Source organism: Dermacentor silvarum, chromosome 10 (assembly GCF_013339745.2).
Source record: "Dermacentor silvarum isolate Dsil-2018 chromosome 10, BIME_Dsil_1.4, whole genome shotgun sequence".
Classification (NCBI taxonomy): domain Eukaryota; kingdom Metazoa; phylum Arthropoda; class Arachnida; order Ixodida; family Ixodidae; genus Dermacentor; species Dermacentor silvarum.
In genome coordinates, this window is record NC_051163.1 from 128,651,646 (window position 1) to 128,677,967 (window position 26,322).

A 26,322-nucleotide genomic window follows, 5' to 3' on the forward strand; every position below is an offset into this window, starting at 1 on the left:
CTCCTTGTCGTTGGAGTAACTTTGGTGCCTGTGTTGAGCCCTGGCTTTACGTCTCCCCGTGTGGTGTTGGGGGTGCATGTTGCGAGGCAATGGGGCCACGTATAGTTAGTTTCTCGCGCATGGTTCTTGGAATTTCCACTTTGATGCCGTGCTGCGTGTGGCATGTAAGGCCGAGCTTTTCGCGCACGTGCCTGCCCGGGCGGGTCTTGGATAGGCGCTCGAGTTGGGATACTTGTTGCGCCTCCACGAGTTCCTCGAAGTGTTGTGCAAGCCTAGTTCCAGGAGCTTGGTGGTGCTCACTCCGGGCGCAAGTCCCAACGCACATTTGTATGCCTTACGTATGAGGGCGTTGAACTTGTTTCTTTCCGCAACTGTCCAGTTGTGAAACGCTGCCGTGTACGTATCTTAAAGCAAACATTTCTTTGCTTCTTCTCCCGACTGCTGCTGCAATGATGGTATCCCGACTGCGCGTGCCGCTGGGGTTCTTGCATCTTGCAACACCACCAGATGTCGCTAGCCTCCTGGTCTTGCGAGATCAGGATATAAAGCCAGGTACACCAAGGATGAACAAGCATGTGCTTGCTCCGGTAAAGCTAGGGAAACGATGAAACATGTTTTATTGGAATGTGAAGAGATCTATCCGGTTGCCAGCCAAGGCTCATCTGACCTCCTTGAAGCCCCTGGGTTCAGGGATAACAGGGGCAAAGTAAACATGTCCGCTATAGAGATTAGTAAAAGTGGTTGATGGTTTCGGTGGAAGAAAAGAAGGGAGACCACAAACAACGGAGACGTACAGAAAGAGAGTTTCCAGTAATGGTTCAAAAAGTTTAATGCTTGTAATTCTTTGTATTTGTGTGTTTGCTCAAAAATAAAGGTGGGACATTAGCAAAATAATAACGAGAGCTTGGTGGCGCAACCGACAATCCATTTTCAAAGGGGACACTCATAGCACCCATACAGCCATCCTAGCAACAGTTAATGTATATGGGCCCAACAGGGAGCCATATGTCTTGCAAAGACAGCTTGCATGCAGGTCTTTCTCACGAGTTCTTTGAGTTTCGTGGAACACCACCAGATGGCGCTCACCACAGCGCATCCCAGCCGGTGCCACCACTGTGGCGCTTCACAGTTTGTGTATGGCACGTGCTGTGCTTGTTTTCCTTTGCGACATAAAGGCAGGTGCTTGTGTGTGAAGGTCGCGGGCTGGGCTGTGATAGCGTAAAAATTACAATCGTCCATAGCCTGATGGTGGTGAAAAGCATTTATTCAGAGTGAAGAGAGATGTGGACCCCTATTGGGGTCCTCCATACTAAATGGAACCCCTAGTCCGCGACCCCTTTGGTCGAAGCCGCCAGCTTGGCTCTCTAGACAAATACCTTTTTGACCTGGAGGTCTGAGCAACCGAGCAGGGCTACCTCCCAGTCATCTCGGGAAGGTTGGGGTTGGGGGTAAAGGCTAGATTATTTTGGCAGACCCAGACCATTTGGAAATTGTCTGCCACCTGCTCACAGTGGTGGGACATGCCGGTGACTATTGGGTCAAAATGTTTAAGGATTGCTGGGCAGAGTGTCACGTCTGTGAAAAGCCGTAAAAGAATGTGTTCGTTGGCCTTCCCCAGACCCTTGGCTGGCGCTAGGTACAGGCGATGATTATTCATTCATTCATTCTTTATTATTAGAACAAAAAATATACAATCTGAGTAATTTGTCAGCCCGCCAAAGCAAAGTTGCTTTTGAGCGGGACAGGGCAGTGCTTTGGCCTGAATGACACAGTTTTGTGCTTCAATCAAGGAAACAATAGGGAAAAAAGTATGTACAGCAGGAAGATAAAAAGAAATATCCATATAAAGATACACATTTTATTTATGTACCAAAAACCCGTAGTCCGCGAAAGCATCGATGCTTTTATGCGGACCATTGTATAGCTTCTCTCAGCAAAGCATAGTACATGTTTTCTTTCGCTTTTCCCCATTCCTCCTTTTCCGTTATCCTCCAACGCTCGACTAATTTCCAATTGTTGTTCCTGCACAAGCAATAACGTAAGCAATTGCATATTTCAGCAAAGAAAATATTGTGTGTACAGCACGACCATCCATTCCGTCATATGTAGTAGTTAGATATAGTGGTGAAATGTTTTGAAACAAAAACAGACACGAAAAATAAACACAAAGAACACAATATCCTAGTCCATTTTATACAATAGTTAGCGAAATGATATTGTAAAAAAACTCCCATCCCATCGATTTCTCTTATTATTCCCAGTCGTTTGCCAGAACCGTGTGGTGTATGAAATTTTTTATTTTCCTGAGTGACGATACGTTGGTGACTTGTGGTATTTTGTTAAAATAGAACGGTACATAAAACGCCCTCGTTCTTTTACCATAGTTCGTGAACGCTTTAGCCCGAACGAATGTCTCAATCTTGCGCAAATCCCGAGTTTTTACGTTTTTTGTTTTAAATGTTTCATCAAAATAATGCTTCGTAAGTACTACCGAAAGAAAAAGTTGTTTAATATCAAATATCCCATGTTCTGCCATGAGCTCGCTGTGGCCAACAGCGCTGCTGTTTGTTCCGTATGTTATGTTATGCGTTATTTTCTGTATTATTCTATTTATTGAGCTTAGCCTATATGGCGAGGCCAGTCCGTATATCGTGATGCCATATCTTAACAGTTTCACCCAGAGCCTTATAGGTGAGTTTTCTTAAGCGAAGATCACATACAGATCTGATTTTGTAAGTAACTGCGCATACTGTTCGGAGTCTTTTAGCTACATATTGTATGTGATTGACAAATGAGAAGGATTCATCGAAAATAATGCCAAGGTAATTTATTTTGGTAGCATACGGCATACTTTGGCAGGAGCATCGATTGCAGCGCTCACTAGGCAAGTATAGATGTTCGGTCAGTTCCACTTTCTTGTACGGGCTGTGGAAGCAGATTAACTGTTTTTTCTTTGTTAACAAATATATAGTTGTTCTCAAACCATGTTATTATTTTGCATATATCTTCTTGTATTAAAGTAACACTTTCATTAAAATTTTCATGGGGTAGTATTAAAGCAGTATCATCCGCAAATTGGTATAACTTTGAGTGCAACGACACATGGGCCAAATCATTCACATACAAATTAAAAAGCAGTGGGCTTAGCACGGATCCTTGTGGGACTCCATGCTTTATGTGAATTAAGTTGCTCTCTATATTTTGAATTCGAACAACCTGATGTCGATTTTTGAAGTAGTCTTTTAAAACCTCTAGGAATGGTCCGCGGAATCCCATTTGAGCTAATTTTCCAAGTAGTACTTCGTGATCCAACGTATCGAAGGCTTTTTTAAGATCTAAGAAAAGCCCAATTACCGTCTTATTTTTATCTATTTCACTATTCACTATGTCTGCAAAGTCTTTTAGTAATGTGATTGTGCTTTTCTTGCGACGAAAACCATATTGTGAGCTAGACAACAGATCAAATTTTTCGCAAAAGTAAACCATTTTTTTGATCCTTTTAATATCCTGAAATCTCCTTAAATCGGAGCAAGAGTGCTTAATCTCGGTCATTGGGGTTGTTTGGAGGTGCACGGGAAATGAGTGCTTGGCCAGCTGCACCAGCAGTGTGATTCCCACTTACGCCCTGGTGACCTGGTGTCCTTACGATGTGTTTAGGGGAGCGAGCTGTGTCTCCCCTACAGCTTGGCAGTATTTTCACAGCAAAGGGGTTACCCGGCCTGCCTCATCATTTCCACATGCGCATCGCAAGTCGCTTATGATGTGTTTAGATGAAGAGTTGGATACCTCTAATGCAATGGCTACCTCCTCCGCCTGTGGTGTTACTGGTGCTCCAAGGGAGAGTCCGTCTATCTACCTTCGTTCGTGGGCCACCGCGGCCGTATGCCACTACTGTGGGTTTGGGCCAGCGATGTCCATGCTTCTGGCCATAGTATCTTTCACGGGCAAGGGCTTGTGCCCTTGCCCGGCGTCCATTATGCTCCTCTTTGTCCATTTTCGTGGGGTGTGGGAGGTGTCCCACTTTTCCCCTATACTTGAATCGCGTCCATAAAAATTACTGCTTGACTTTCTTTCTCAGTTACTTAATAAAAAATTGGCACTCGACCCGGCATTGTATATAAGTCCACTATTAACGCGAGCTACTCGTCAACATCACCAAAATGCTCTAACCCCATATTTTGCCCGAACCAACCTATTTAAATACTCTTCCTTTCCAGGCACCATTAATGTCTGTAAAAACTTGCCTTTATGAAACTTGCATCACGATTGTTTGCTTTTTGAATCAATATTATTGCTGTATTTTTGCAGCATTTTGTTGTATTGACATTGTTAACTTGTTGTGACCTAATATTGCATTTTATCCACCCTGCATGGACTTCGTGTCCGCAGTATCTATTAAATAAATAAAAGTAAGACTACGGTGGCGCGTCTCCATAGTTCAGGTACCCTTACCCGCTCCAGTGCATGTACGTCGCGTTGTACGTCATGCCGGGTAGTAGGGCCCAAAGATTTCCACCGGATCACGTTTGTGCTAAGCTTGCGTATTGGTTGGTAAGATGAGCCCCCTTGAGCTCCCTGTAGGTGTTTACCACTCCGAAGGCGAGGAGGCGCCCTTTAAAATGGAAATCAGGAGGTCAAGAACTCGTTTGATCATTTTACACATGATGGCCTCTATTTCTCCTCCTCTTGTTTGCGCAAATGGAGGTAGGGTACCAAGTATAGAATTCTACGTATGACAAAACATGTGCAAGTCACACAACACCCTTGCTTCTGTGACCTCCTCTCTTATTAGATACCCTGTGGACCATCCGGCCCACCTGATCTCTAATCTTGCGTAATTTGTCAAATGTTGCATCCACTCTCAGTTAATTATAGATGAAAAGGCCTAGTATTCTTATCTGTATTGCCTCGGGGTTAGGTCCACTCGACAATGAGATATATATGTTTATGATGCCGTTATGTGATGCCCCAACGTGAAGAAATTCCGATTTGGTCGGTGCACATTGAAGACCACAGTGGCCACAGAGTGATGACGCCGGCACAGAACGCGTGTTGTACACCTTCAACCTCACTCAGGTGGGCAGGGAGGTGCATTATGGCGATATTGAAGAGAAGAGGGTACATCACTGTGCCTTGTGGTGTCGCTCTTGTACCCATTTTTTACGGTCCGTATTCATCATTCTGTACAGGAATCGGCGCTGTTATGTCGATAAGAAGTCTTTGATATAACTGAAAGTGTCCTTGAATTAGTACATTTCGCTGATGTGTTCAAGTATTGCACTGATGTTGTCAAAGGCCCCTTTAAAGTCCAGGGTGAGGACGACTGTGTCATTGTGGGGCATTGCAACTGGGTGTATTACCCCTCTGTGTAAGTGTAAAATAATATCTTGGGCTCACTTGTGTGGGCGGAAACCGAACATGTATCTGCAAACGTGTTCTTGTTCTCTAATTATTCAGAGAGCCGATCTCGCACCATCGTCTCCATGAGTTTCTCCACGCAGGATATAAGCGAGATCGGTCTCAAATTGTCTGTGTTGATGGGGCTTTGCCAGCCTTCGGGATGAAGGCGCCAAGAGCCGTTTTCCAATCTACTGGTAAAGGTGTTTCCCCTTTCCAAATAGCATTGATGTATTCTATGAACTGAATACACGCCGGACCCGGGAGGTTAGCCAAGGGCTTGACTGTCCCGGCTCCGTGCCTCGTCTCATTTTGACTAGAGCCGCTTTCAGATCATGGAGCTGGAAAGGTTGATCCAGCTTTTCTATGCTCCCAGGGTGGATATAAGCTCCGCCAGCTTACGCCCTCGTGCCTCCTCTCGCTTGTAGCCTCATAGCTTGCTGGGAGTGTTGAAATACCCTACCTTTAGTGGGGGTCCCAGCCAGCTATCTTTAGCGCCCTACTAGAGATGTCCGCGATATTGACTTGTTTTTGCTTAGGTGGGAAATATATGTTTATGATCGCCAGTGAGCCTCGAGAGTCTGTAAAGGAGTACGTTTATCTAGGTCAATTACTAACAGGGGACCCTGATCATGAGAAAGAAATTTACAGAAGAATAAAATTAGGTTGGAGTGCATACTGCAGGCATTGCCAAATCCTGACTGGGAGATTACCACTGTCGTTGAAAAGAAAAGTGTACAATCATTGCCTTCTACCGGTGCTTACATATGGGGCAGAAACTTGGAGGTTAACAAAGAAGCTCGAGAACAAGTTAAGGACCACACAAATTTATTTATTTATTTTACATACTTTCAAGGCCCGTAGGCGCTACAGAACGGAGTGGTACATACAGAGAAAAAGAATGCAGAACAATGAGTAAAATAATTGTTAGATGGCATGGAAAACAGCAGTCTTGTACCTCGATGCGTCCGTAATAGTGGCGACTGATGCGGGAAGGTGGTTCCAGTCATTGCAGGAGCGAGGTAAAAAAAAGTTGTCGCAGTTTCACCCGAAAGGCGAAGCATCAATTGCGATAGCAACTTAGTAGAGATCTATACGGAGTAAGGATAGTAGTTTTATCCGCTGTACAAACTTGGACATGCAGCAGCACCGGCAACACAGAGCACTGTTGTCGACGCCGTCGGCGTTTTGCCCGCGTTCGCACAAAATGCGTGCGGCGTTGGTGACTGTTGCCGGAGCCTCTGATATAAGTAGGCACTTGGTGCCGCAGCTAAACGTCACCTCCCTTCCCTTCCCTGCCCCCCCCCCCCCCCCCGCGGCCTTTCGTGCGTCAGAAGAAGGCGCGTTTGCTCTACATATATGGTGATTGTAAAGGAGGAAAGAGACGCCTACTTCTGCAGCCCTTAAGGGAGCACGGCACAGAACGCGCGTTTGTTCTCCGCCGTGCGTTCACTCCCCGTGAAAGCGCGCGTCCCTCGCGCCCTTTCACTCGCACATACAGCGTTCGGCGGCGCGCGGCGACGATTTCATCTCCATTGACGTCATACGGAACCTCACGGCGACGGCGACGGCGACGGCAACGGCGACGGCAGAAATCTGCTTTGGAGTGTCCATATAATTGCTATCGCAATAAAAAGAGTGATAGTACGCATTCGTACGACAAGATGGCACGAAAACTTTATGAATGCGATCGCTGCGGGATGAAACGTAAGAAGGAGGAGTTAAAAGTTCATCTTTTAATACCGGGTTGTGGTAAATCTTGTGGAAAAGGTAGAGGCGACTGTATGCACGACGTACTGAAAGATCCGGTAGGTTAAGGGTTTGCTTCATGAGTGTAACGCTAGCATGACGAGAGTGATTAGATAGAATAAAGCGGGACGCGCGGTTCTAAATGGCTTCGAGAGAGAGGGTTAGTGATACTTGAGGGGGATCCCAGATGGCCGAGGCATATTCTAATTTTGATCGAACAAGTGTTTTGTAGAGCGTCAGTTTTAAAGATGCAGGAACGGCGTAGAAGTTTCTGCGCAGATAGCCTAGCGTGCGATTAGCGTTAGAAGTTATACAGGGTGTTTCATTTTAGCTGCACCAAATTTTTAAAAATTGCCTGTGGCAGATAAAACAATTATAATCCTTGGTCTAAACTACTCGATGAGGCGGCCATTACTTCCACGAGAAATCAAAACGCCTAATTGAGTAATTAGCATAATTACGCTAGTTAATTTTTTAATTAATGATTTTACGGCACATCTTTCAATCTACGAATTATAGCCGCTGAGTTCACAAGGCGTATACGCTTAGAACAAATTCTCAGGACTGAACCAGTTTCGAGATATTAATTTTTAACGTGTCCGACGAAATGTATTGGCGTTCCAGTTAACTTTTTGAGGAAAACGCTGTTTTATGCATTGAAGCACTTATAAAAATTAACTTGACAGAGAGGAGCGCTATTGAGAAAATACATGCGTGTATCAGTATTGTAAGTGCGGCGTGATATGTGCATATATTTACATTTATTTACGTTTAGTTGCATGTTCTACGTATTGAACCATATGGATAAATTGTTAAGGTCTTCTTGCAGTTTAGTGGAATCAGCGGGATCACTAATCTTATGATATATTACGCAGTCATCAGCAAATAGGTTAATTGAAGACGATTTGACGCAGTCAGGGAGGTCGTTAATATAAATTAGAAAGAGCAGAGGCCCGAGGAAAGGTCCCTGCGGGACCCCCGATGTAACTAAAAAAGCAGAGGAAGCGTTATTGGCAGTTACGTACTGGGTTCGATTGGAAAGAAAGTCTTTAATCCAAGCTAATACTAAGGGATCAATGTTAAGCTGGTCGAGTTTAAGGTTTAGTAGATCGTGCGTTACAGTATCAAAGGTCTTAGCATAGTCCAAGAAAATGCAGTCAACATCAAAGTTATTGTCAGATGCAGCAAAAAGATCATTAGTAAAGCAAGCTAGTTGGGTTTCGCACGAGTACATTTTTCTGAAGCCATGTTGACAGGAATGAAAGAATGAATTGGTCTCTAAAAATTCAATAAGGTGAGAGTAAATGACGTGTTCCAAAAGTTTGCTTGGGATGCTTGTCAATGAAATGGGACGGTAGTTCTCGGGAACATGCGCATTGCCTGACTTTGGGACTGGAACCACCTTACCTTTCTTCCAGTCACGCGGGAGCGAAGAATACTGCAATGACTCAGCAAAGATTTTAGAAAGAATAACAGATCACAACATCAGTGCAATGCTTGAGAAAGCGATGGAACGAAAAATCTCAGGAATAACGTTAAGAAAAAGGAAGAGAGCGGTATGAATCAGAGAACAAACGGGGATAGACGATATTCTAGTTGACATTAAGCGGAAATAATGGATCTGGGCAGGCCATGTAATGCTTAGGATGGATAACCGGCGGACCATTAGGGTTACAGAATGGATAACAAGAGAAGAGAAGCGCAGTCGAGGACGGCAGAAAACCAGGTGGGATGATGAAGTTAGTAAATTCGCAGGCACAAGTTGGAATACGCTAGCGCAAGACAGGGGTAATTGGAGATCGCAGGGAGAGGCCTTCGTCCTGCAGTGGATATAAATGCCGGCGGCGGCGGCGGCGGCCTTCGTCCTGCAGTGGATATAAATGCCGCCGGCGGCGGCGGCATTTATATCCACTGCAGGACGAAGGCCTCTCCGTGCGATCTCCAATTACCCCTGTCTTGCGCTAGCGTTGCTGCTGCTGCTGCTGCTGCTGCTGCTGCTGCTGCTGCTGCTGCTGCTGCTGCTGCTGCTGCTGCTGCTGCTGCTGCTGCTGCTGCTGCTGCTGCTGCTGCTGCTGCTGCTGCTGCTTGCTGCTGCTGCTGCTGCTGCTGCTGCTGCTGCTGCTGCTGCTGCTGCTGCTGCTGCGCTGCTGCTGCTGCTGCTGCTGCTGCTGCTGCTGCTGCTGCTGCTGCTGCTGCTGCTGCTGCTGCTGCTGCTGCTGCTGCTGCTGCTGCTGCTGCTGCTGCTGCTGCTGCTGCTGCTGCTGCTGCTGCTGCTGCTGCTGCTGCTGCTGCTGCTGCTGCTGCTGCTGCTGCTGCTGCTGCTGCTGCTGCTGCTGCTGCTGCTGCTGCTGCTGCTGCTGCTGCTGCTGCTGCTGCTGCTGCTGCTGCTGCTGCTGCTGCTGCTGCTGCTGCTGCTGCTGCTGCTGCTGCTGCTGCTGCTGCTGCTGCTGCTGCTGCTGCTGCTGCTGCTGCTGCTGCTGCTGCTGCTGCTGCTGCTGCTGCTGCTGCTGCTGCTGCTGCTGCTGCTGCTTCTGCTGCTGCTTGCTGCTGCGGCTGCTATGCTGCTGCTGCTGCTGCTGCTGCTGCTGCTGCTGCTGCTGCTGCTGCTGCTGCTGCTGCTGCTGCTGCTGCTGCTGCTGCTGCTGCTGCTGCTGCTGCTGCTGCTGCTGCTGCTGCTGCTGCTGCTGCTGCTTAGGCTGCTGCTGCTGCTGCTGCTGCTGCTGCTGCTGCTGCGGCTGCTGCTGCTGCTGCTGCTGCTGCTGCTGCTGCTGCTGCTGCTGCTGCTGCTGCTGCTGCTGCTGCTGCTGCTTGCTGCTGCGCTGCTGCTGCTTCGCTTGCTGCTGCTGCGCTGCTGCTGCTGCTGCTGCGCTGCTGCTGCTGCTGCTGCTGCTGCTGCTGCTGCTGCTTGCTGCTGCTGCTGCTGCTGCTGCTGCTGCTGCTGCTGCTGCTGCTGCTGCTGCTGCTGCTGCGGCTGCTTCTGCTGCTGCTGCTGCTGCTGCTGCTGCTGCTGCTGCTGCTGCTGCTGCTGCTGCCGCTGCTGCTGCTGCGGCTGCTGCTGCTGCTGCTGCTGCTGCTGCTGCTGCTGCTGCTGCTGCTGCTGCTGCTGCTGCTGCTGCTGCTGCTGCTGCTGCTGCTGCTGCTGCTGCTGCTGCTGCTGGCTGCTGCGCTGCTGCTGCTGCTGCTGCTGCTGCTGCTGCTGCTGCTGTGCTGCTGCTGTGCTGCTGCGGCTGCTGCTGCTGCTGGCTGCTGCTGCTGCTGCTGCTGCTGCTGCTGCTGCTGCTGCTGCTGCTGCTGCTGCTGCTGCTGCTGTGCTGCTGCTGCTGCTGCTGCTGTGCTGCTGCTGCTGCTGCTGCTGCTGCTGCTGCTGCTGCTGCTGCTGCTGCTGCTGCTGCTGCTGCTGCTGCTGCTGCTGGCTGCTGCTGCTGCTGCTGCTGTGCTGCTGGCTGCTGCTGCTGCTGCTGCTGCTGGCTGCTGCTGCTGCTGCTGCTGCTGCTGCTGCTGCTGCTGCTGCTGCTGCTGCTGCTGCTGCTGCTGCTGCTGCTGCTGCTGCTGCTGCTGCTGGCTGCTGCTGCTGCTGCTGCTGCTGCTGCTGCTGCTGCTGCTGCTGCTGCTGCTGCTGCTGCTGCTGCTGCTGCTGCTGCTGCTGCTGCTGATGATGATGATGATGATGATGATGTGTTTAGGATTTTTAGGGATGGGTCAGTCCACCTCAGCAGGAGCACTGTGAGTATTGTATACAAGTAATCAATTTGCAAGTCCAGATCGATTTGCTGCGCCGTGTACGATTTGTGCACGAGCACGGAGATAGACAGATCTCTTTGATACCTGTTGAAAGCTGTGATTCTGGCTTGAGGCCCGGGTTCTTGTAGGGCTAATACTGCGGCTGTATAGTCAAATATTTCAATTACAGGCATAAATGGGCTCTTTTATGCCGGTCCCAGGAGCCTCTACAATTCTATTGTATTACTGTTAAGAGGTCATGGGGTTTTTATGCCTTTTTGTCTGATCCCTAGCTATTTTAATTTTTTTGAATTTCTGATTGGGGTATCGCTGCGGCACTCTGTAGGGTTTCCAGTGAGTCTGCAATTTCGTCACGTTCGTTTCCCTCCTCTGTACGGAGGTACTTGCTAGGGCCCCCGGCCTTCCTAATGGGACCGGTGTGGCGGGGTAGTTTGGGATTGTTTTTTCATCCAGATTTTGACCTGCTGGGTCACCTGCAGAGTTACCATGGCAATAATTTGTTGCTTTTGCATCGGTATTGTGGCCTGTACTGCCTGCCAATTCTGGTTGGGAGCTGCGGCACTTACTCAGCGAAGGCTTGTATTTGCTTTTCTTGGGCCTATTGCCTGGCTTCCCTATTAGCGTAGAAGGGCATGTGCGGCGTCGCTGTGCTGTCCGAGCACACCGACGCCGAGTCCTCCGTATTTCCCAAGTGAATTCCTGCATTGGGGGTGTTCGGAATGGAATGGGGTTGAATTCCTGGCAATTCCTAAAAAGGCGGTGAATGCGAGCGTGCTGTGCAAACTCCTGCTATTATGCCCCGGTGCCTCTGCTCATCCTCCCCGGCACGCGCTCCGATTGGTCCGCCCCTATCCTCCCTGCGAGCGGGTCCCGTGACCTCTCCGGCTCTGCTCCAGCTTGACGGCGCCGTCATCGATGGCGCACGCTTGACTAAGAACAGCTCCGCTGTTACACAAAATTGAATCCACAGTAGGCTGCTGCGAACCGGTGGGGCTCCATGGCTCCGGAGTGGATGGCGGAATAATAAAACGTAATTTTGTACGCACCAGTGTCTGTGCCTCGTTTGTGACGTCGACATCGCTCTAGCGACGTTATCAGCAGTTGTACTTTAGTCTTCCTATGGCCACAATACGTGTAGTCCGTACTGAAGGAGGAGAACGTGCATGGAACTGCGCCGGCGTCAGCAACAGCGTGAATGGTTGCGAAGGTGACGGGAAGCCGCCATAGCCAAACACGCGTCGTCCGAAGGATCCATAACGTCGGATACCCGCTCTGTGACCGATGAAAACAGCGTGCCCGTGAGGATCTCCTTCGCGAACAGAAGCGGGAGTGGGCGCGAAAACATCGATAACCAATCGCAGTACATCACAGTGGCCACATGGCAATGGTTACCATAATGACCAAGTAATGATAAAATAAAAGACGATAACAAAAAAGTTGTGCAGTTTCACCTGAAAGGCGAAGCATCAATTGCGATAGCAAATTTGTAGAGAGCTATACGGAGTAACGATAGTAGCTTTATCAGCTGTATAAACTTGGACATGCAGCAGCACCGGCAACACGCAGAACTGTTGTCGACGCCGTCGGCGTTTTGCCCGCGTTCGCACAAAATGCGTGCTGCGTTGGTGACTGTTGCCGGAGCCTCTGATATAAATAGGCACTTGGTGCCGCAGCTCAACGTCGCCTCCCTTCCCTCCTCCTCCCCCCACAGCCTTTCGTGCGTCAGAAGAAGGCGCGTTTGCTCTACATATATGGTGATTGTAAAGGAGGAAAGAGACGCCTACTTCTGCCGCCCTTAAGGGAGCACGGCACAGAACGCGCGTTTGTTCTCCGCCGTTCGTTCACTCCCCGTGAAAGCGCGCGTCCCTCGCGCCCTTTCACTCGCACATACAGCGTTCGGCGGCGCGCGGCGACGATTTCACCTCCATTGACGTCATACGGAACCTCACGGCGACGGCGACGCCGACGGCAGAAATCTGCTTTGGAGTGTCCATATAAATGCTATCGCAATAAAACGAAGTTATGTGCATTTGTGTTTATTCGATAAATATAGCAAATAACCATACATAACTCATGAAGTTATAAAAAGTACAGCTTCGCTAATCTTCCATCTTCACATAGTGGAAGGGCTCTAACTTTTTTTCTTCTATTGGCTTCCGTGACAAACTTACACTTCATGGTAATCCCACGCCAAGTGTCCACGATGTGTAATATGAGATATTGCATTAAAAATATAGGCTATTGATTACCTTGTTTTCAATATCGGGGAGTGATCTCCCAAAATATTCTTGCCGGGAAGAAGTTTTTTTGTGACGAGACAAAATTTTCAAAGTTACTAAAATTATTTTATTGCCTAACGCTTCTCCGCGTCACCTATTTAACCTATAAGGAATCGTTTCCAGCATGCAAAAGTGCTCATCAGCAAATCCCATCAGAAAATGTCTCTTGTGAGACCCGAAATTTGACAACACTTTAACAATTTGGCCACTATTTACTGCTCGAACTACCATACATTTGTTCTATAGTAATAGTTTTACGGGATTGTCACCGTGCTGTATAGTACACTAAAATTATTTAGGCATCAATACACTGTCAGAATTGTCTAACATAACAAGCTAAGCATGCCAGAAGTTGTTCTTTCGACCAAGAATTTCGCAAAAGGTTAATGCTCGTAAATATGTGTCACAAAGCGCACAAGGTGCATAGGCCTCCTTATTGCATTCGATTTCTGTCACTATCTCATTTTAGGTTTTGTTTCAAGCGAAATCTGTGCTTTGAATATCGCTACTACTACCGTTGACATAGTGCCATGGTATCACTTCAACCGCAAACGACCGTGTCTGTCTTGTTTAGACAGTCGCCGCGCACACAGTTTGTTTGTGTGATGCGACAGTCGTCAGCGCGTGAGGGCTAGACTGTGTGCCCGAATTCTCTGTTAACAATTGCGAAATTTCCCTGCTGCTGCCGCCGTCTTCCCGGACAGCCCACACACAGAACAGCACTAGTGATTATCTGGATTCAGCCTACATTTAGCACCACTGCTGCTACGTCCGCAGTTGTGCAAGTGATCGGCTCTGTTCGCTACAGAATTACGCAGTGAAACTACAAGCGGTGTCTAGATATCCTCACTGCAACGAACGAGCCGCTTAAAGCGCGTAATTCTCTTTAAAAAGCGAAGTTCTTCGTGTATCTTTTTCAACAGCGTTTGGCGAGCCTGCTTGTTTACAAACTTGCTGAGCAAGGTGGGCCGATCCTGCAGATAGTGCAATAGTAAATCTTGGCGGATTCCGGAGTCTGTTCAGTCGGTGTTCGCCTTCGACGCGATTTCGGGTTTTCGGTGTGTTCCTGATTTATGGACAGGCGCATTATCGCCATTCTGCAAAACATAATGCAGAATATGAACAGTTTTATAGCCAGTACTTGACCACTTCCGAAAGCTTCTTCTTCCACGAGTTCGAGAATGTACGTTCGAACTGCATAATTTTTACTTCACTTTCTTCGGTTTACTTGCCGGGCAAATTGTCTGGCCTTTGGTGCACAATTTGTTAATTTGAACTCTCTGCCGAATAGGGGAAGAAGAAGAAGAAGCCACGGAAGTGAAGCGAGGCAGGAACCTACCTACCCACGGCAAGTTGCCAAGAATGAGGCAAAGCATATTTCGCATCAAACATCTTGAAGAGCATCACGGAGCCCAGCTGTCCCATTGACTGTAGTGCACCAAATCAAGGAAAGGATAAACTTGCCGAATTTCCGGTTTCGGTTTTAGCGGGCGCAGTATGAACGCTAGCTAGTACCTGTTCCACCCGGCGGAGGTCATCGGCGTGGCATGTTTGTTTTTACTTCAATTGTTCAACCACGCGCTTGAATGGTGCGGCCACGTTTTTGGAGACGAGGTATTCATAACTGAATTTAACGGCATTTGGCGGATCCGGGATCAGGACATCTGCCTAACCACATATAGAGAATCAAATGGTTCTTTCGCGCACGTAGACTGTCTTAGTGATTAGCATGTGGCATTAAAATGCGGGCATCAAGGAGACAAGATGCGATAATTAGTCTTAAAATATGAAGTAACTGTACGGGCTAAATTGGCGCCAATATGATCATAAACGGACAAAATGTAATATACAACTGTAAAGGTTGCACTGCCGTACATACAGCCGTGTTGAGGCAAAAGCCTTCGTATGGCATACATTTGGGAAATGGACCGAGTTCGCTTGCACTAAAGAGGGCGCTCACGAGGCAATGTTGCGTCTGGAAGCCGACTTCGGCGACGCCTTTTGGAATAACATGGAAAGAGTCAACCAAGTGCTGAACTTGAAGAAGACAAGGTTGAGGAAATTGCGCATGAAATACGGTACAAGTAAAATGCAAAACGAATGACTTATGAACACGAAAACAGACAGAAATGGTCAGAATAGAGAGATATAGTCACCATTTATTCATTCAATCATTTGAAGCACTATGCACGTAGACCTTGTCTGCTTTAGCGTTGCCACTTGGTTTGTCCCCTTTTTTATTACGATAAATCTGAAAATTCATACTATGCGGACTGCACTTTACAAGCCGTCATGGAAGCTCTTTCCTGAGCAACATCCAATTCCTAAAAAATACACAGACGCGAGACGCCTTCTGACATGAAGGGATAGTTATCTTGCTCTATAAAATGCTCACTCCCGGGTTATTCGGCGTTCGTGTGCATTGTTGTGGTCTCGAAGTACACTGCAGTAGTGTCCGTACGAAGTTTCAACGGACGGGATCAGCTGCTAAACGTAAATTACAAGCATTGGTGAATCTCGTAATTGAAGCTTATAGAGAAACTGCGCGAAGAGAAGAAACATGCTAAAGTGGCGAACTGGCGAAACTAGGACACAGAGTAAGTTTCCTTTTACGAACATCACGTAAAGAACATACGCATCACATAAAATACTGTACATACTAATGCCGCGAAGACATGCAACGATTTTCAAGTGTCCCTCCCTCCCCGACCATATTTCCTGGCTATTTATACCTAGAATACACGAACGCCTGGAGCGTTCTCTCTTAGACAATATCTGGATCTGGCGTCCACAATGGCACGCCACCTACTGAGGCCAACACTCCCTCTTTCATAGGAAACGCTATGAAACATGTCTTCTCATCATATGTTGCATGTTTGCTTCGTGAACTTACCGTCTGCTGCAGCGAAAGGCACACAGATTCGCGGGCCGGCCACAGTGTTGCAGGTTTGCTTGGCGCTCGGCGTCCTGCTGCTGAGTTGCTTCTGCAAAGGTACAAGCATTTTGATCCGGCTCCGTTAACCAGACGAGACAAAGAATGATTAAGCATTAGGAGGCAATTCTCGGATATTCTGCAGTATATTTTTAGATTACATTCATACGTCACCTTAAAGGACATGGATGAAGTTTAATAGCCTTTACAGTCGCAACTTAATGTTAAGATTACGTTAATGTTAAGAGTTCGCAGCGTGCACCGCGAATGCACGAAGGCGTTCTGCTTCAGTCTGGCTTGTCTGTCGCTGCACCAGCCTGTCTCGCGCCACCCCTGTCAACAGAGAGGATATTTTACGCGTTCGCGCCGGCGTCACATACTTTACAGAAGTTCATGGTGGACCCTGGCATAAAACACTTCCTTGTTAAGAAAAACTGGTTACGCCATGGTCACCGCGTCAAGGTCATACTTGACAAAGGCAAATAAAAATATAACACATGCAATCGTTATATTAGTGTAATAGCAGATGACTGGTAGCGTTAGAAAACAAAAACTCACCGTCGCCGCGTCAAGGTCGTAACAAAACTATAATAAAAAACAAAATGGAAACTACTTGGGTGTGGAAAAAATAAGAACGCTTCGGAACAGCTTCTCGCTAAGTCCTCGTCGGCGTATCGGAGTCCAGACCCAAACACGGTCACCGGGCTGGTACTCCACGTAGCGTCGTCGAAGGTTGTAGTGTCGGCTGTCGGTCCTCTGCTGGTTCTTGATGCGCAGTCGGGCGAGCTGTCGACCTTCTTCGGCACGCTGCAAATAGGTGGCAACGTCGAGATTTTCTTCGTCGGTGACGTCCGGTAGCATGGCGTCAAGCGTCGTTGCCGGGTTCCTTCCGTAGACCAGGTTGAACGGCGTTGAATGTGCGTTGTTTCTTGCACGGCCGTGTTGTATGCGAAGGTCACGTACGGAAGGATGGCATCCCACGTCTTGTGTTCGACGTCGACGTACATTGCCAGCATGTCGGCGATGGTCTTATTTAGGCGCTCGGTGAGGCCATTCGTCTGCGGGTGGTAGGCGGTGGTCCGGCGATGGCTTGTTTGGCTGTATCGCAGGATGGCTTGAGTTAGTTCTGCCGTAAAGGCAGTACCTCTGTCGGTGATGAGGACTTCTGGGGCACCGTGACGCAGGAGGATGTTCTCAACGAAGAATCGGGCTACCTCGGCAGCACTGCCTTTGGGCAAGGCTTTTGTTTCGGCGTAGCGGGTGAGGTAGGCCGTAGCTACGACGATCCATTTATTCCCGGACGTCGACGTCGGAAAAGGCCCCAGTAAGTCCATCCCAATCTGCTGGAACGGTCGGCGAGGTGGCTCGATCGGCTGTAGAAGTCCGGCTGGCCTTGTCGGCGGTGTTTTGCGTCGCTGACAGTCTCGGCATGTCCTTACGTAATGGGCGACGTCGGCACAGAGGCGAGGCCAGTAGTATTTTTCTTGTATCCTCGCGAGCGTGCGGGAAAAACCGAGGTGTCCAGCCGTTGGGTCGTCATGGAGAGCTTGCAGAACCTCTGGACGCAATGCTGAGGGTACCACGAGGAGGTAGTTGGCTCGGAGAGGCGAGAAGTTCTTCTTTAGGAGAATGTCGTTTTGCAAGAAAAACGACGCCAATCCTCGCCTGAACACCTTCGGCCAAGGGACGGTCTTGCCTTCCAGGTAATCTACAAGGTTCCTTAGTTCCGGGTCGGCTCACTGTTGTTCGGCGAATTCGTCGGCACTGATGGGTCCCAAGAAAGTGTCGTCATCCTGGTCATCCTGTGGCGGCGGTTCGACGGGGGCGCGAGACAAGCAGTCGGCGTCAGAGTGCTTTCGCCCGGACTTGTAAACGACGGTGATGTCGAATGCTTGAAGTCTCAGACTCCATCGTGCGAGGCGACCTGAAGGATCCTTCAAGTTAGCTAGCCAACACAAGGCGTGGTGGTCGCTCACAACTTTGAAGGGCCTGCCATAGAGGTAGGGGCGAAACTTTGATGTAGCCCAGATGATGGCGAGGTACTCCTTTTCTGTTGTGGAATAATTTCATTCCGCCTTCGATAGCGACCGGCTAGCGTAACTTACAACCCTTTCTAGTCCGTCAGTCCTCTCCACAAGCACGGCGCCGAGTCCTACGCTGCTTGCGTCGGTGTGGACTTCGGTATCGGCGTTTTCGTCAAAATGCGCAAGGATGGGTGGCGATTGTAGGCGTCGCTTCAGTTCTTCAAATGTTTCGATTTGCGGCGTCTCCCACTTGAACTCGACGTCGGCCTTCGTGAGGTACGTCCGTGGCTCGGCGATCCGTGAAAAATCCTTGACGAAGCGCCTGTAATAGGCGCACAGGCCAAGAAATGTACGCACTGCCTTCTTGTCGGCGGGCGGAGGAAAGTCAGTGATGGCCGCCGTTTTCTGTGGGTCAGGGCACACTCCAGACTTGTTGATGACATGGCCCAAAAACAAGAGCTCCTCGTATGCGAAGCGGCACTTTTCTGGCTTCAACGTGAGTCTGGAGGTCTTGATAGCTTGAAGAACTGTTTCAAGGCGCCGCAGGTGTTCTTCGAAGCTTGAGGCAAACACAACGACGTCGTCCAAATACACGAGGCAAGTCTGCCACTTCAAGCCTGCCAGTACTGTGTCCATGACGCGTTGGAAAGTCGCAGGTGCCGAGCAAAGACCAAACGGCATGACCTTGAACTCGAACAGTTCGTCTGGTGTTATAAAGGCAGTCTTCTCCCGGTCCCTCTCGTCGACTTCGATTTGCCAGTAGCCGGTTTTGAGGTCCATCGACGAAAAATACTTTGCGTTGTAGAGTCGATCCAAGGCGTCGTCAATCCGTGGGAGGGGGTATACGTCCTTCTTCGTGATCTTGTTGAGGCGACGATAATCGACGCAGAAACGTAGGGTTCCATCCTTCTTCTTCACTAACACCACGGCGGACGCCCACGGACTCTTGGACGGCTGGATGATGTCGTCGCGTAGCATTTCGTCGACTTGTTGCCTTATGGCCTCGCGTTCGCGCGCCGAAACTCGGTACGGGCTCTGAAGGAGTGGGCGGACATTTTCGTCGGTTATGATGCGGTGCTTGGCGACAGGGGTTTGTCGAACTTTTGACGACGACGAGAAGCAGTCCTTGTATTGCAGGAGCAGAGCTTTTAGTTGTTCTTTCCTATGCCTGGGAAGGTTCTGATTGACGTCGAAAGTTGGTTCAGGTATTATAGTCGTCGTTGCAGGTGCACTGGAATCCGTGAAGGCGAAAGCACTGCTGGCTTGTACTATTTCGTCGATGTAGGCGACCGTGGTGCCTTTGTTAATGTGTTTGTATTCGGGGCTGAAGTTCGTGAGCATCACCCTTGCTTTCCCTGCACGTAGCTCAGCTATGCCTCTAGCGACGCAAATTTCACGGTCGAGCAGTAAGTGATGATCGCCCTCGATGACGCCCTCCATGTCTGCAGGCACTTCGGTACCGACGGAAATCATTACGCTGGAGCGAGGCGGAACGGTGACTTGTTCTTCTAGCACATTCAAGGCATGGTAACTGATGTCTGTATCCGGTGGTATCGCGTTGTGCGTTGAAAGCGTTACCGACTTGGACCTTAAGTCGATGACTGCACCGTGTTGGTTTAGAAAGTCCATGCCTAGGATGACATCCCTGGAGCAGTGCTGCAGGATTACGAAGCTCGCCGGGTAAGTGCGGTTGTTCACAGTGACTCGTGCTGTGCAGATTCCAGCCGGCGTTATTAGGTGGCCTCCCGCTGTACGGATATCGGGTCCTTGCCAGGCAGTCTTCACCTTCTTCAACTTGGCGGCGAACGGGCCACTGAAGACGGAATAGTCGGCTCCAGTGTCGACGAGAGCAGTGACGTGATGACCATCGATTAGCACGTCTAAGTCGGTAGACCGTCGTCTGGCGTTGCGGTTAAGTCGTGGCGTCGGATCACGGCTGCGTCGGCTTGCTCCGCTGCTGCTACGTCGCGTCGGTAGGTCTTCTTTCGGCGGCGAAGTGTTGTCGTTAGGGCTCTTGCCAGGCGGTGTGCTGATACCTCGTCGTGGTGATTCGCGAATCTTCTTCGTCGGCGGCGGAGGATCTTCGGTATTGCGTCGTACAGCAACCGCACCTCCATCGGTTGCTGCCTTTAGTTTCCCGGGTAAGGACTGGGAGATCGGCCCCGAGTGGGACCGGTGTACTGACGGCGATGGGGCAAGATGTAGCGGCCTGGTGACGGCGAGCGTGAGGGTCGTCGTGGTTGCCACTGAGCTCCGGCGAGGTAGTCGGCGATGTCACGTGGTCGCTCGCCAAGCTGTGAAAGTGGCGCGTTGACGGCGAACCCTCGTAGGCCCATCTCGCGGTATGGGCATCGGCGGTAGACATGGCCGGCTTCCCCGCAGTGATAGCAGAGCGGGCGGTGGTCGGGGGCGCGCCAAATGTCCGTTTTTCTCGGGCAGCTGCGCTGGGCGACGGGCGGGCGTGCTGGCTGCGGCGGCGGCGCTGGGCGACGGAATTGCGGCGTTACGGGCCCTGGCGCGAGCGCGGAGGGGGGCCTTGACGACGGGCGACGGCGGCGTATGTCATCGCTTCCGGCTGGGGTTGCGGCGATTCGGGAAGTCCTAGCGATTGCTGGATTTCCTCCCGCACGATATCGGCGATGGAAGCAACTTGAGGCTGCGACGACGGTAGCAACTTCCGCAGCTCTTCGCGTACTATCGCCCTGATGGTGTCTCGTAGGTCGTCGGAAAGTCCTTGGACTTCGGCGTAGTGTGGCGTCGAACGGCGATTGTATTGCCGGTTGCGCATGTCCAGTGCTTTCTCGATCGTCGTAGCCTCCGAGAGAAAGTCTTGGACTGTTGTTGGTGGATTCCGTACCAGTCCGGCGAATAGCTCCTGCTTAACTCCCCGCATGAGCAAGCGAACTTTCTTGTCTTCGGGCATAGCTGGATCGGCGTGCCGGAACAATCGAGTCATTTCTTCAGTGTACATACCGATGCCCTCATTCGGGAGCTGTACACGGTTTTCCAGCAAGGCTGCAGCTCTTTCTTTACGGACGACGCTCGTGAAGGTGTCCAGGAAGGCGGCTCGGAAGAGGTCCCAGGTTGTTAGTGAACGTTCCCTATTCTCGAACCAGGTTCTGGCGCCATCTTCAAGAGAGAAGTAAACATGGCGCAGCTTTTCGTCGCAGTCCCACTTGTTGAACGTAGCGACCCGGTCGTATGCCTCCAGCCAGCTTTCGGCGTCTTCACATGGCGAACCGCGGAAAGTCGGCGGCTCCCTGGATTGTTGCATCACGACCGCAGATGTTGGCGCAGGGGCTGTCATGGTAGCTGCTGCCGAGGTCATGACTTTTGTCCTCTTGGTCTTCTCAGGTAGGGGTTCGTACTCCGGTGGCAGGTTCAGTAGCCTGCGACTAGCTCGCTGGTCGGGGTAGGCGTCGACGTCTTCTAGACGGTGTGGGCTTGGCTCACGGCTGGACGGGGGGGTCCGGTACAAGGACATAAAAGCACCTCCACCAGATGTCACGTAGTAGTGACGATGAAGCAAACAGTCGTAAAACTGGGAATGACGAAACTGATTCTTTATTGGGCGAACCTGTGCCCACAAAAGCAAGTTACACTTGAAGCACAACGATAGCGGCGAACACAGTCGGCGATCGTCGAAATCTGATCAGCGGCGAAACGCGTCGGCTTTTATACCTGAGTCATCGAAGGTTCCAGATTAATCCCTGATGCCCGCGTGTCTTCCAGAAAGTTCTAGACAATTCGCATCGCTCATACAATCAGATTACATGGGCGTCGGTGACCACAGACGACGGATAGAAGTATTGATAACGTCCGAGAAGCTTCCAATGCAGGCGCGTCCTGCGCCGAGCGATAACGTTTAACATTTGTCAGCCAATGTTGAAAGCGGCCACCGGTGAAAGATAAACATGTGTACGTGTCAATACGCCTAGTGGTACGTTTTCGTTTCGTTACAAGAGCCCTTTGTGTATTATTCGGACAACAATGTAAATTGTAGCTACTTTTTTTACGACTGTCGCATCGTGCGGTTGGTTCACGCCACAACGCAACATTGCAACAGGGTCTGCCTGTCGAAATGACAGGTAGACTCTTTCTGTCTCTTACCTACTTGGTAGAAGCTGCACTTAAGGATCCTCCCAGTAATGGATGCCATGAATTCTAAACACGTGTCTCATCTAATATTTATTGTAGTGCTAGACACACTTAGTTAATTTCGGGAGACGCTGGCGACAATCTTTACTCTCATCGTCCCAAAATTCTGTAGATCTGTTATGATCTAGGTAGGCATTCTTTCTTTAGACTTCGGCACTTTCCGACTGCGGCAAAGAGAAGTGCATTTAGATACCAGCGATCCCCCATATAGCAGACTACGCACGCGACCTTAGTGCTGTTTAAATTAAATAATGTGTTTCTCATATGCAGAGTGATAAACAAGAAGAAAGTCAGCGTTACTCGAAATTAAAACTCACAAAGACCGAGGAAGCAGTAAAAAATGGCCGCAGCATGAAATCAGTGACAAAAAACTTTGTATTGGACCGGGCAACATGTACGCAGTGAAAAAGGGGTAGTAAAAACAGCTGAAGAATTTTGCTGTCCTGTACAGTACCCAGAGCAGCCTTCATTAGAAGCATTGATGAACAAGATACAAAAGCTCCTTGTGTAATTAGCGATGAAGTTATAACGGCCTTGCAAGTCATGTCCCGGGGAAAAACGGCTGGATAAGATAGAATAAGAGTCAAATAATTGAAAGATAGAGAAATATTATGCTTGAAAAGCTTGCCGCCCTTTATACGCAATGCCTCACGACTTCTAGCGTACAATAGAGCTGGAAGCAAACCAACTCTATAGTAGTTAGGCAGGGAGACGTTACATATGGGAAAGTCACAGGCCCATTAGCTAGCGTTAGTATTGTGTAAAATATTTACCAAGTTATTTGGCATAGAAAAAGTGCAACACCTGACTTCTCTCAACCAAGAGAACAGGCTGGCTACAGGAAGGACATTCTACGATGATCATATCCATGTCATCAATCAGGTAATCAAGAAATATGTGGTGCACAATCTACCTCTCTATATGGCTTTTGTAGATTATCAAAAGACATTTGTTGAGTAGAAATACCAGCTTATGCGGAGGCATTGCATAACCAAGGAGTACAGGAGGCATACGTGAATATCTTAAGAAATATCTACAAAGATTCCCAGCTACCTTGCTTCTGCACAAGAAAAGTAGTAATTGCCTGCCAAGAGAGGGGTCAGGGAAGAGACACAATCTCTCCACACCTGTCACAATGTCACCAACCTGATGTCACCACAATCTCATATGCTAACCGACACAATGTCATATGCTAACCGAAAGTTAGCATATGACATTGTCTTGTTCAGCAACACTAGGGGTGAATTGCAAGAACTTATTCACGACTTCACCGTGAGAGAGCAAGAGCCGTTTTAGGTTAATTTGCAGAAAAGACAAAGGTAATTTTCAATAGCCTGGCAAGGGAAACATGAATGCGTGATCGCGAGTCAGCCTCTGTGTCTGTAGAGGAGTACGTTTATCTAGGCCAAAAACACAGAGAAAACCCTGATCACGAAAAGGAGATTTACAGGATAATAAGAATGGTTTGGATTGCATACGGCTGACAATACCAAATCCTTACTGGCTTTCTTTCCATAGCCGTTGAAAAGTAAAGTGTACAATCATTGCATTCTATCGGTGCTAAAATGAGGGGCAGAAATTTGGAAATTAACAAAGACTCTACAGAGACATATGTTAAGCGTAAAGTTACATACACAAGAACATAGCGGCGTGGACCAGAGAGCAACCGGAGGTATTCGATATTTCAGTTGACATTATGAGAAACAATGGGCACCTTGCAGGCAATGTATTGCGTAGGGTCGGTAACCAGTCGACCCATGGGAGTTACAGATTGGGTTCAAGTGAAGGGAAGCACAGTATAGAGGATGGCAGAAAATTAGTTGGAGTGGAAAGAGCTAGCGCATGACAGGGATAAACCCGAGGTCGCTGGGAGAGGCCTTCGTCGTGCAGTGGACATAACATATGCCGATGATAATGATAATTATGAATTCTTTGTACTCTGCACTGCAGGTAACATATAATATATTTAGCACAGGAAGGACTCTACGGTTGTAAACTAATTAATATTGTCTCGCGTCATCTATTCCCCTATTCCCACAAATATCACCGTTTTATAGTGCAGCCTGCCCATGAGCCACAATAGATTCTGCCGTCTTATACTGATGTACATTTTGTTACTTTAACAAACAACGTACAACAACGTTATCTGCACAATGCATACCATGAAACGTACAGTAAACCACAAAATTTTACGGAACACGAGATCTGAGAAAAAGCTGAATATTTGCGCATCCTCACAACCCAGTCCATTAATCACATTTACAGCCTCTAGCAGTATATGTGAACATTGTAATGTAAGGTTTTACTTACTACTACTACACGCTGCTCGGAAATTGAACGTTCTGTGAGATCCCCTGGTTCGTAAACTTTTGTGATTGACTGTAAATATGTACATCTCCCACTTGCTCTGACCAAGAATGTGGTTGGTCCCCATGCTATGTGTAATCTGTACAACCATCTTCTTTAGGTAATTAGATATATTCAGCTATCATTCCGCGTTGCACTGTCAGCTGCCATGTTCTCAGCTTCTGAGTTTTTTCACAATGCAACAACACTGACATTTCCATCCAGGGCTTCAAATTGAAAAACTGCACACAATTTTCAGGTGTATGCCTGGCGCGAAATGTTATATAAATGGGAGCACCTGCCTGTATGCTCTCATCATTGTGCAGATGGTTCCTTGGGCAGTGAAAGTCGCTGTTTTAGTTGTTACAGTGCACACCAAATAAAGCGTTGTTGCCGACAACCGTAAAAAATTTGCGAGCTTTTGTCAGTAAACACAATCATAAGAGCAAAATGCAAAAAAAAAAGAAATAGCAGGATAATCAGGAACAATGCAGCGATAATTTATTTAGGTAAGATTGATGCTTTGTCATACTACAATGCGAACATTACGTTTTTCACGGGCCAATCTGTGTTACACTGTTATCGTTTCGCGCAAGACGCGCCTTTCTGTATCGAAAGTATCTCCAAGTTTATAGCTGTTCTATCTGTTCTCTGTCGTCAAGGAACCTGGCATAATCATATCGTATGCGCAAGGCGAATTGTGTAGTACATTATTTAAGGCACGCTGTCACCAGCGATTGCGCTGAAATAATCGACGAGCCAAGTATACAGCGACGCGCTCCTCCCGCAATTCAGATTTTGAAATCGACGAGTGTGTTCACCGTTATCATTACTCTGAGTGTTACTTCTTTCATTGGGCCCAGGTTCACCCAATAAACCATTAATTTCGTGACTTGCGTAGTGCTACTGTGGTTGTTCACCGTCACTATAACGTTACAAAATGAAAAAGGTCACAAAACGCAATGCCCGATTCTGGAAATGAGAATCACTATTGAACTCGAAGACTCATGTTCTGCAAGAAAGAATGATATATCTGATAGATTTCTGGATGACTACGTCGGGCGCGAGGTGGCGAAAAGCGCACCAGCTTATTCTATAAATTAGGCTTTAAGAAAAGCGCATCTATTCATACCTTTCACGGAAAGAATAATTGCTTATGGAAATCTATGATCCTGATTGTGCTTTATATGCACATAAACTGCAATTATTTGTATGCACTGGTAGGTGTACGCATTGATAACAACAGCTTGAATTTTTTCTCAGTACGTGTCGCTGTTAGCTTCAAGTCTCGAATGGTCCACACTGCTTCATAGGTGAAAGTTGGAAATATTGTTTCTTAAAAGTTAGTTCCAACTGCAAATTAATGTCAACACAGAGTTTTATGTGTACTCATTAGATTCAGTACTAGCATTTTTAAGGAGTATCCTACAATACTCTTCAATTCGTTTTCTACAGCACTGGTAGATCCTAAACCAAGTAAGTATACATATAGGCGTGAATAGCACAAAAAATACTTTTCGCTGTCCGAGAGTTTCAAAAGGTCTAGAACGCATTCTTCACAAAACACACTAAGGCAAAATATTTTATTAATATTTGCGTAACGTTTTAATGCCCTGAGTGTATATTTGCTTCCGATAAATTACGTACTGCATCGTCATGCGAACTATTAAGCATTCCTTGGGGAATTAAATATTTT

General features: G+C 48.3%; 1 protein-coding gene across 1 annotated transcript in view; it reads right to left on the reverse strand.

The window, feature by feature from the left end:
* Positions 1-1,411: 1,411 nt before the first annotated feature.
* The window catches only part of LOC119431842 (transcription factor SPT20 homolog), a 43,726-nt gene continuing 18,815 nt past the window's right edge, over positions 1,412-26,322 (reverse strand). Inside the window, 7 exon segments of the mRNA XM_037699297.2 lie at positions 1,412-1,557; positions 9,119-10,020; positions 10,056-10,348; positions 10,384-10,459; positions 10,461-10,555; positions 10,612-10,707; positions 10,709-10,783. Coding sequence (XP_037555225.2) covers positions 1,412-1,557; positions 9,119-10,020; positions 10,056-10,348; positions 10,384-10,459; positions 10,461-10,555; positions 10,612-10,707; positions 10,709-10,783 — 1,683 coding nt within the window.